Genomic DNA, 12,243 nt, shown 5'->3' with positions numbered 1-12,243 from the left:
AAAAAAAATTCTAAAAATCAAATCATACATAGCCTAAGAATCTTTTGATAAGTCATTTCTTACGTTAGTAACTTATTTAAGTATTTGTTAATTTTACGACATTTTTACCATCTGAGGCTTGTTTGGTAATCATTTCGTTTTCAATTTTCAATTTATATTTACAAAAATTTAAAAAACTATCATAAAAACTTGTTTGATAATTTTTTTTTAGCTTATAAATGGTTGTCTCAGTTTATAAATTTGAGGAAAAAACGTAAATTCAAAAAATGAGTTTGCGTTGGTTTTAAACAAAAAATTAAAAAATTTACTAACAAATTTTTTTCAATTAATTTTTTTTTTCAATTAATTTGTTTTTTTCCAACTAATACTAACTGAGGGGGTAATTGGTAATGCTACTTTAAACCTTAGGGAGGGGATTGTAATTTCTAAAATGTGAGGGGTGTCAATGTAATTTACCCAGTGAGGGCAAAATTAATATTTAAAAAAATTAAATTGCTGAGGGGGAGAATCTGTAATGAAACTTTAAACTTCAGGGGAGGAGATGTAATTTTCCAAAGGTGAGGGGGGAACTATAATAAATATAAACCTCAGGGGGTGTCAGTGTAATTTACCCTTAATTTTTTGGGTAAATTACATTGACAACCCGTGAGGTTTATGTTTATTACAGTTCCCCCCTCACATTTTGAAAATTACATCCCCTCCTTGAGGCTTAAAGTTTCATTACAGATTGACCATTGAGATTTAAAGTTGGATAATAATTCCTCCCTCACCGTAATGATCATCATACATAAAATTAAATTAACAGGGGGTCAGTGTAATTTTCCAAATGTAAAGGGAGAACTGTAATAAATATAAATATTAGGGGGTGTCAATGTAATTTACCCTAATCTTTTATAGTATAAATATTCAACAATGATTCATCCCCCCTTTTCCTCCCACCCCCTTTGACCCCCTCTCTCTCTCATTTTCTTTTCTTTTTCTTTTTTTTCCTGCTCCTCTAATCACCACCCGCCATGTGGCAAAGGGGGGTGAGGGGGTGACCCCCAAAAGGGGGTCCCAAGCATTATTCATAAATATTTTACCTAATAATTTTACCTAATAAGTTTTAAAATAAGAATCATCCAAATTATGGAAATTAGGATAGATTAGGATATCAATTCCGAGCCAATAAATTAGGATACTAATTTCGAGCCAATAATTTCGAGCAACAAATTAGGATACTCCGCTGATCACTCTCCCTCCATATTGCACCACTTCATTCATATATAGGTTCCTTTAACTATTTTTTCTTTAACTATTTAACTATTTTGTTCCTTTAACTATTTTTTCTCTAACTATTTGTTCCTTTAACTATTTTTTCTTTGGCTTCCAAACAATGTTTAGAGTAACATGTGATTGAATGGTATGGATGGTGAAATAAATCCATTTTGTGCAAATTGTGCAATCGGGATGACCGAAATGTACATCTTTTGTGGTTCTCTCCATTGACATTCATACAAACATATAGTGAGATATGGGGTTGTTCGGATTCATTGAAGGCTTCAAGATTGGATATTTTTAAGTGCAACAAGGTAAATTGGTAAGAGTGAAAGATGATGTAGGGATGATAGGTTATGATATAGACAACTTGGGAGGGAAGTATGTCAAAGGAATGAATGTTTTTTCTTGGCGTATGTTCCTTGTGAGGGGTATGAGGAAATTGAAAATGGAGAATATGTAAAGTAGTTACAAAAAAAAAAAACCTATAATGGTGCCTTTGTCAAATGGGGAAGATTAATGCCAAAGTGCATAACTTGGGAGTTGTTGCAACCTGTAGAACTACTTTAAATTTTGTTTTTTAGTTTTACAATATAATATTGTAAAACAATACTAATGCATTTTGAATTAAATATTTCACATTAAAAAATGTCTAGAACACACGGTCTACAAACTGAATTATTTTGGTGGTAAAATGAATGTAGTTTAGTTCAGAAAGTTGTCATATTAAATTATAATTTTGTAATGTAGTTCATGACGTTAAAGTCATATTAAACTGCTTGAATTGGTAGCAATTAGTTTAAGGAGGTAAAGAGTAGTGATTGTGATAGCATTTGGTCTTAGATCTTTTTTTAGGTGCTTCAATGTTCTTATGTTATTTTGTTTCTCAGTTACTGAAATATCGAATTAACTCTGCCTAACTCTGCCCAGAACTTTGAAACTTGTTCTTTATATTTGTTTCTGGACTTCCTTGTATAGTTTTACTTCATGAGATGGCATAGTGATTCCAACTTGGTATACTGCTTCTAAGTGTACTTAACTATTACAATTGCTTTGAGAGCTTAATCATGGAAGGACAAGCAGATCTTAAATACTTAGATGTGTTCCATTACTACTCAAAGCAACCTATTACAAGAAATTGCAAACTATGATAGCTGTTTATTGATTGGCATTGATGACTTAGGTCTTGATCAATTATCCGAAGCATCCAATTTTATGAGACCAAAGGATCAGGCCTTACTTTCCCTTGAGAGTAGAAAACTGTGAATTGATGCAAATTGTCTGGTTTATGTACAAGTTGAGATCTGTGTGTACCACTGTTCAGATATGGTATATTATGTCTGTTTTACCTCAAAAGTGCTCAATTTGTGTTTGAAAGGAATGGCTGGAGTAAGGTTTCAAGTTCTTATGTTGTGGGTTCAAACATGAGGGCAGCCACTTTATATATAATAATGCCAAGAGTTAGGTTTGTACTTAATTTACCCCTCCTAGACCCCCATCTAAGGGGGATTAAACTGGGTGTACTTTGTTTTTTTGTTTGGTTCTGTTTCGTCAACTAGAATGGTTATTTAGATTAATCAAAAAGTAATTTTTAGTATGTTTGGAATGACTTTTTAATTTTTTATGAAAAGATGGACAAAAAATAGAGAGAAAATTAAATCTTTAACTTTTTTGTATAGATTATAGGCTTTTTTGTTTTTTTAATAATTTTTTAACTTTTAAGCTAAAACAAACACTTACCAAACGAGGCCTTAGCATGTATTGTCCTTATTAATAAATTTATATTAGGGTATAATAAGAACTAAAATTTCAAAATTTTAATTAGGCGTACTTAATTATTATTTGGGTGCAATATAATCACCCGTCGAAAAGTTATTTGGTGATTTTAGAGTACGGTCACATGTTGTATTTAGAGAGCAGAAAAGCATAGTAGTTTGCGATAGGCAAAAGGACATGGCCACATGATGACCATGAAATAATTTCTCATATGTGAACCTATATGGTTTAGTCCAGCTAATAATAAAAAATAAAAAAAAATTGGAGAAAAAGCTAATTATAAATTAAAAGTTAATAATTCAAAATCACTAGTTAAAAGTCCTAGTCTAGAAATATAAGAAGTAATTTATATTTTATACAAATTTTAAAATTGTATCTGTAATTTTTCCTAAAAATTAAATATAACATGTTTTATGGAGAAGAACTTGCTACATCTTGAAATGACATCAAATTACATAAAACATGATGGTTGGATAGCCTGAAACACACTCAAAAGAAAACTCTAGCTAATGGTCAGCCAGGAAACTCTTCCATGCCTAAGTCAATAATAAAATAAGTAACAAAAGGTATGTAAGCTCTAGTGGGAGTTGTTATGTACCTTGTTGGCTTGGCTTTGCTTGCTTATATTAGACCCTCTTTCTAACCATTTTAGACAATTGAGAAATTCCTGCCACTCCTCGTTCCGCTTTGTATGGAATCTTGTCTCATATTCACGGATTTCTAAGAGTGGGCAAATCCACGTTCCGCTTTGTATGGAATCTTGTCTCATATTCACGGATTTCTAAGAGTGGGCAAATCCACGTTGAGTGGAACGCAAGCTGACCTGGTCATTCGAGCTGTCAATCCGAACCCATACCTAGCTTGATATCCAAACTAACTTAGGGTCCTATTTGTCTACCCGAGGTATCCTAGCTCGACCAAGTGGTCTTGTTCCGATTCTAGCTTGGTCAATCTGGCTTAACTCTCAATTCACGTGTCTCGTATTTTGGATTTTACCTCCCACACATATTATTGTTATAAAAAAATTATCGAAGTGGGAGAAGAAAAAATATTCAACAAATACATTGTACAAGGGAAAACAAGACTCACGAGTAGCCACATAAAAAGATCAAAACCTTTATTATTCAATGATCACATTACAAAACTAGCATTTAAGGCAAGTTTGGCATCTTCCAAAAAATTCAAAAAGTCAAAAAGTCACTATCCTATTTAAGTCACATCATCTCATTTAAGTCACATCACCTCTCTAACACATCACTTCAAACTCAACCCATATTTCATAAAAAGTCAAAAAGTGCACTTATTTAGTCTTCCCAAACTTGACCTTAGTCTGAATTCTGGTGTAACAAAAAGCAAACCAAAAACAAAAACATAACAAGACTCACAAACACATTACAGTATACAAACTTATTAAGCTTCACAAACATGCCGACCACAACCTTTTGCAACACCTAGACATAAACGAGTCCACATACCCGTCAGTGTACAGCTGAGTTTTACACTGGAGACATTGATAATAGCCATCAAGCCACTTATTTAATTCATAGTTCGAAATCTCTGCTTCCATATTTCACTCCTGACCCTGTAAGTGAACATATACATATATTGAAGTGTTAGCAACAATTCTGTTTAATCTCTCACTAGCAAAGAAAAATCCAAGTGCCAATGCATGAGTACCAGAAAGTGTTTCTTCCATAATTTCATATTTTCTTTGGGGTCGTATTTTGATTGCTTGTAAGCATCGACCTTGTTCATCTCCTACAAATGGATCCATCAATAAGAGATTTGTTATTCAAGATATAAGAAACTTTTATGTAATAGGAAATCACATCTCCTGTCCTCTTTATTGATCAGTGGTGGAATCAGAAAATTCAGTCAAGGGGGCAATCATTTAATCATAACATTAGAATTTTTTTTTCGTAATCAACAATGATAAAATGATATAATACTATTTAAGCTAATAATAAACACAAAAATGTAAGCAATTATTAAGTTAGAGAGAACTAGGACACTTTGTCGTCCATATATGTATATAAAAAGGCAGTCTTCAAAGCAATATAAATATTTAAGGGAGAAATAAAGGGGTTAGTTGAAAAAAACAAAAAAGAGAGAGGAGGGTCTATAATTTTCCAAATTTTTAGGAGTGCCCCTCCGAGGCCTAACTTAGATCTGCCACTGCTCTTGATCAAGACAAACGCACCATTAAAAATTTTAGATACAGTGCCCAATCACTCAAAAGCTGGAGTCACTCACAACTCACAAGAATGCAAAAGATCTCTTTGCTAACAGTATGCTCAGAAGCATTGAAGTCAGAAAATTAGTCTTTCATCTAAAAAATGCAGTAGCACAAATCACCATTTGTGTGTGTGTGTGTGTGTGTGTGTGTGTGTGTGTGTGTGTGTGTGTGTGAGAGAGAGAGAGAGAGAGGCAGGAAAAGAATTTGTTGCTAAGAAAATTTGAACTCGGACAATAATCTTCACCAAGAAGGTAGTGCAAAACACGTGCATGCATGCAATGGAGAGATCATACACATGTAACACATTGAGAGAGATGCACCGACACAACACAATTACTTTTTTTGTGCATCCATGCAAGAGAGAGAGAGAGATCATAAACATAGAGAGAGATGCTCCTACAAGGCATGGTGGAGGAAATGATTTTTTGCGGATTCCACAGTTAAATGCTGAATTAGCTAACTCCAAACAGCTGGGGAAGCAATCAAAACAACTACGGCAACAACACTTCCATCTTTTACATCCCTATCACAAACCCATATTTAAATAACTCTAACCCACCTTCAACAATGGGAACTACATCATAACCATGCTTCATTTCTTAAAATATACGACACACTTGTGGAAAAGCCCCTTTGAAAGGCCAGCAGCATTGAAAGTCGAAACCTATAACCACAAGACTAAAATTTATTTACCGATCACCAACCATTGCGGATAGTGCCTGCCTGCCCTGGTTTTGGGAAACTTACACATTGCATTATTCAAAGGCCTAGACATTTATGAACTAACTGGATGGAGACGAACATTAAAATACTATGCAGCATATTTTTCTAGTGACAAGATTTCATATTTGCCTTCAAGAATGAATATGGTTCATTAACTCACTTCAAACCATGCCTCTAGTTTAGGTCGTCCTGCCATGATGTCATACTTCCACACATCTTGTATAAAGAGTTGAAACCGTTCAATGAATGGAACATAGGCCATGTCCACCTGTTGACCACAAATTTCGGCCGCAAACCAAAGAAAATCAAATTAAACACATGTTTGTTGAAACAAGTTAAAATAAATGCTAGATGAGAATTCACCAAGTTCCATACAAAGCAGCATTAAGGAAAACCAACAGGACATGGATGAGACATACCATACTGAATTGGCCAAGGAAGAAAGGCCCGTCATCAAATTTGTGAAGAGCGGTTTCTAAGTAATCAAAAACACCACCTGATGCAGAAATTACAGAAGTCAGTAAGGTTTCAACAAAAGTAACCATCCTATACGTATTACATAATAAATCCCCCCATACATGGTGAGTTTAGAATCTCACCAGTTTCTTTTGCCGGATCTCCTTTGAAAGAAGTAAACACTGTTTTGTTGACTGTGTCAGAGTAGGATAACATCTCTTCAGCAAACTGACGCTTGGCAGGATCCTATGATATTTTCACATCATTACTTGTCAAAGTTTGAAAACATTGAGAGGGAGGGAGAGGGAGAGGGAGGGAAGGGGGAGGGGGTACAAAAACATCTTCACATCTTACATTAGGTAAAAGTGAGGGCCCTTCAAAGTTACTGTCAATGTATTTAAGTAAATCTAGACTCTCTCCAATGACTTTGTTGTTGTGCTCCAGTGATGGCACCTAAGAAGAAAATGAAAAAATGCATAAGAAAAAAAAAAGACGGGCGATTTCTCAAGTAAGTAATGCTGATAGGCAGTGGCTCTGAAGAATGATTTTAGTCCCTTTCATTATTGTATTAAAGATAAACACAAATAATTTCATCAGACAAAATGGAATATCTCCTATGATGTGTAGTGGTATAAAATCCACAAAAACTTAGCATTGTTGCAGATAAAAGTAGAGTACCACAAAAAATAAAATAAAATAACAAAAATGAGGAAAATGATTAGCGTTCAAAGCAGGAGATCTTTATCCTCGCATTATTAGCTAAGTTAAAAAAATATTGAGGGACTTACATGTATATCCTAATAAATAGACTTATTGTCCAATCGGTTCTGTGATAATTAACAGCTTTTTCATCAAACATTATTAAAAACAACAACTAATTGTTAATTTTTAGCGACAGTTTAAAAAATTTGTCACAAAAAAGCCGCTAATTATAAGTTTCAGTGACAATTTAAAAAAATCGTCAAAAAAAAAAGTCACTAATTTTCAACTTTCCGCTACAGTTTTAAAAATTTGTCCAAAAAAAAGTCACTAATTGTCAGTTTTAGCAACAATTTATAAAAATCGTGACAAAAAAAGTCACTAATTTTTAATTTTTAGCGTAATATGCAAAAAATTATTTTTAGCGACATTTTACTAGAACTAAGACTTAATGGAAATTAAATCCAACTATTAGGATCTATTGGTAATTTACCCAAAAAATATTTATGGGGCCACAGAAAATGATTTGTGTTTTTAGTCAATCAGTTTGATCAACAAATATGAGGTATTGATGGAAAGGGGGGAAAAATGCACCAAATACTAAATTAAGGTAACCAAAAATGATAGGCAGGAGTATATTGTCTACAGAGAATATTACCTTATTTTCTGGGTAAACTTTCTCTTTGTACCAAGCGGGCCTGTTTAGAAGGTTAATAGCAACCAATTTGATCTTGTCTTGTAGACCCTGCATCTCAAATTTCATGAAAAATAAACCACAAGAACTGGAGGAATAAAATCACAATGCATATAAAATTGCAAAATCAAAAACTCGTTACAGTATTGATCTTTTGTAAAGTCCACTGTTGGACTCAACATCCCTGCCTTACTTATCATGTATGCCAAAAATCAAGCTCCAAGTTTTAGTTTAATACAGCAAATTTGTTGATTGAGCAGGCATATTCAATCAACTAGACATTGTGCACATTTGACAATCAGGAAAAGGGCATAAATTCCAATGGTAGGTTTGGAAAAAGATGATTTATATAAAAGGCTATTAACATGTGTAAGCTGAAAATGTAAATTCATCCGGACCCTATGTATATAGACAGCTACAAATGCATAACATGGTGTCTTTACTGTTGCACCATGTAAACAATTTGGAAAAATGATTCACAAACAAAACTTTCAATAGATAAAACTCATTCAAAATAATGTGACAATGACATTTTTGCAATTGTGAGATGGGTGTTTTAGCATGAAATGAAAGGATTAAAAAATACTGCATCATAAAAAAAATTATGTTTGTATAATAACTTTACCCAGCAAACTACAATAGATGTTGTATGACAAAACTTAATGACCAGGGGAGAGGGAGGAGATGAACTAAAAGATGGGGTGAAGAGAAGAAAAAAAAAAGAAGACAGACCTTATGGTTCCTGGCAATCCAAGCACGCTGCGCAAATGGGCACGTGTAAGAGATATACAACCTTCAAGAAAAAATGCAATTTGAATTACTATATGCTCACACCAACAAATTTGAATCTAAATTTGGAGGAAAAAAAATTCTTACAAAACACCCAACACACTGTTAATCTGTGAATTTGATACACACAATCATATATCTATACATTATATGAAGCCTACAACTAAGTTAATGAAGTTTTGTATCCCCCTTTTTTATTCTAAGAAAATGCCCACACGAGCAATTATGCCGTACAAAATTGCTTCAGTATTTTTTCCCCCCCTAAAAAAACCTCTCAATTGCTACGGTTGTTGATTTTATAGCACACACATCGTGTGTCGATAAATGTACCAACAACTAGTGTATTATATATATGCACAAAATTATATATATAGAAAGATTAGAGAGAGGAGCAATTATACCTGATAGTTCCATCGAAGACGGGAGGTGGTTCGGAAGTAGAATCCAAAGCTGGTGGAAGAACCGTTTTCTCGCAACTGAAAATTTTGAAAGAAAACAATCAAATCAAATCATATATCACAAAACCTAAGTTACCAAGAACGCAGATCATTCTAAAACGTGAAATGAGAACAAGAACGGAAACGTGGTACGTCACACACTCTAAAATATGATATAATGAACTACACTTGTATAAATTACACTATAATATAATAATAGAGGCACTTCTATAATAATTTTCTTTTAACAATTAGGTATTCAATAAAATATAGATTTGTCCAAATTAATGACCCATTTTTCAAGTTTTGTCCGGCCAAAACTTCACTTAATTCATTATTTTTTATTCTTTGTCCTCCTAAGTAAACCTCAAGTTAATATATTGAAAACAGTCATGCTAGAGGCCTCGAAATTTTGAGGTTCAAATGCCTAAAATCATGTATTTTTTTATTTTTTTTTTTGAATGGTGGTTATGTGTAGAGGTGTGCTAAAAAACTAAACATCCCGCACCAACTCAGCCTGTGTGCTTTGATTGTGTAGTTTGATAAAGTGAGTGAGTTGAATTGGACTGATTAGGTGATAAAATTGATTGATCAGTTAGAGTGTTGGTTAAAATTTGTTAATTCTATATAATTTTGTACGAGTCTTCTTGATTTGAAATAAAAATATATAGAATTAACAAATTTTAACCAGCCCATATCACCGATATCTAATTTTTTAGCACACCCTACACATAACCACCCTTTCAAAAAAAAAATAAATAAAAATTTCGAGACATTCGAGCCTTAAAAATTCGAGGCCTCAAGCATTTTTCCATTGAAAAAAATCCCTAAATTTATTGTTTTAGAATGAAAGTATTATTTTTCGGAATTCTAAACCGTAATTCACCAGGTATTAGCGTTTTCTATAACACAACACACAACACTATTAACTATTTGGTGATCACAGAACAAGATCACACAGTCATACATAAATCATGAATATTCATATATATATGTGTGTGTGTGTAGAAATGTAGAAATGTAGAAAACAAAGTGCAAAGAAGAGCTTACGGAGTAGCCATTGATTGTTGTTGATGAAGAAGAGTGATTTTCGAGTATGAGGTTCGATGGAGGAGGGTGTGATTATTTACAGTACAAATCCTAGGACTTTATAGATGGAGTGAACCCTCATCGTATGAATGCGCGAGCAGTGACGAAATGAGGAGAGGATAAAAGTCCATGTTTTGGGACACGTGTCTGGACAATTCAATTCAGAAAATGATGTAAGAATGAGTCATACAGTCGTTGTAAAGAAAAAATCATCTTCTTGAGAAAATATTGGCGATTTAGAACACTAAATTTGAAATTTTAAAAATATTATTAATGATGTGGTAATGTAAAGAAAAACAAAAAAACAAAATAAAGGTCAAACTATTACATCAGTGGTGGGTCCACATGATGCCATATCATTAGTGATGCATTAGTGATGCTAAATTAGTGGTATAAAGCATTTTTTCTGAAAAAAAGACTGGGCTTTTTGACTCGGTGTTTTGGAAGGGTGAGTAAAAAATTATTTTTTTAATTTAATTTAAGTTTTTGTGAGAAAGAAAAATAAGTTAAAAGTTAAGAAGTGTCTTTTCACTCATTTTTTAAAACCGCCCTAAAATAGTGAATAAAAAATTAAAATAGATTTTTTAGTTTAATAAAACAAAATATCACCTGTAAATCATAATCATTTTATTTTTTTCTTATACAAGTCAAAAAAATCAAAAAATTCATCTCAAAAGAGACTTTCTAACTCCAAATTAAAATAATTAAAAATTTTAAAAATTAAAAAATTAACTCACATCTCAAACGATATACTTGTATAATTTACGTAGAAAATTCACGATAATAATGATCTAGGAGAGTGACATTTATGAAAGCTACTATGACTTCTTCTTTTTTTTATTATAACAAAATAGACATTCTATTTTTAAAAAACACATTTTTTTTTTGTTTTTGTTTTTTAAAGGCATACGTAATAAAAAAAATATAATTATTAAATTAATCTATTTTTTTAATGAATAATATAAAGGGATAGTTGTCGAAATAAATACAGATTAAATGAAACCTAATAATCTGAACATAAATGTCAAAATTTTAAATTTGACAGAAATCTAATCCAATATGAGTTATATTAGAAATCTCAAATAATCTACTAAATTTTTTACCACCTCTCACATGGTGTGAAATCTACACACATGTAAATTTGTGTGAATCTCATGTAAAAAATTTTGTAAAAATTTAATGAATTATTGAAATTTGACAAAAATTTAATAGATTATTTAATGTTCATAATATTTTTCATCCAATATCGTGTTTATTGCAGGAAAACTTTCAGGTCATCCTCGAGGACTTTAACGACAATTCAATCAAAATAATAATAATATAATGAAAAATTTTGGGGAGGAGAAACCCAACCATAACTTTGCAGCTTGTCTATATAGATATGAAGAAGAAGAACAGAACTGACCGCAAGCCAAACAAGTCAAGTGTGATTTTATCTACGAATAATAATTAAGAAAAAAAAAAAAAGAAAAAAAAGAAACATGACTAAAATTTTGTTTGGAGATAGACTATTTTAGTAATTTTTGACTAAAATATAAAGTGAAAAAAATTAGTATATTTAAAAAAAAATAGAGAGGAAAAAAGATATTGGACTTTTTTGTATAATTCTTGAGAAAATTAGTCTAGGGTCTCTCCCACTTTTCGTAATGGAAGAGATTCACAAAATTATTTTTTGATGTCTAAGGTCCCTAAACATATCACAGAGAAATTTGACATTAACAAATCAAAACTCATCTCTCTCTCTCTCAACTTTTCGATTCTCAGACCTCTCTTGTTCCTTACCCAGTGAAGAGTTTCGATTTCTGCGAAGAGTATGTTGAGAACAGTTTGAAGAATCAGATCGATCATGGAGTCGAGGTCGAGTATCGGAGGAGAGAAAGTCAGTGTGAGAATTTGAAGAGAGAAAGTGGTGGTGAAGAACGATACAGCGGAGTAAGGCGGAGGAGTGCAACGGCGGTGCGCTTGGCAGTGATCAAGAGGTGGCTAATGTTTTCAAAGAGAACACCATTTTTGGAACTTATGTCATATTATATGATGATATCAAGCAGAGGGGTGGTGGTTGGCGAGTCTGATTCCGGCGGCCACCT

General features: G+C 32.6%; 1 protein-coding gene across 1 annotated transcript; it reads right to left on the bottom strand.

Moving 5' to 3' along the window:
• Positions 1–4,125: 4,125 nt before the first annotated feature.
• On the bottom strand, positions 4,126–10,363 carry LOC114287398 (glutathione S-transferase L3). Its single transcript, XM_082917393.1, has 10 exons — positions 10,118–10,363; positions 9,032–9,106; positions 8,574–8,634; positions 7,806–7,892; positions 6,803–6,901; positions 6,592–6,694; positions 6,412–6,488; positions 6,153–6,260; positions 4,711–4,791; positions 4,126–4,615 (listed from the first exon to the last, which is right to left on the bottom strand). Exons 1-10 carry the CDS (start codon positions 10,126–10,128, stop codon positions 4,604–4,606), a joined length of 714 nt encoding a protein of 237 aa, XP_082773519.1. The 5' UTR covers positions 10,129–10,363; the 3' UTR covers positions 4,126–4,603.
• Between the last annotated feature and the right edge of the window lie 1,880 nt (positions 10,364–12,243).

Source organism: Camellia sinensis, chromosome 3 (genome assembly GCF_055761805.1).
Source record: "Camellia sinensis isolate YWXY chromosome 3, ASM5576180v1, whole genome shotgun sequence".
NCBI classification, from domain to species: Eukaryota; Viridiplantae; Streptophyta; class Magnoliopsida; order Ericales; family Theaceae; genus Camellia; species Camellia sinensis.
The sequence above is the reverse complement of the archived record's forward strand: the minus strand, read 5'-3'. Positions and strand labels throughout refer to the sequence as shown.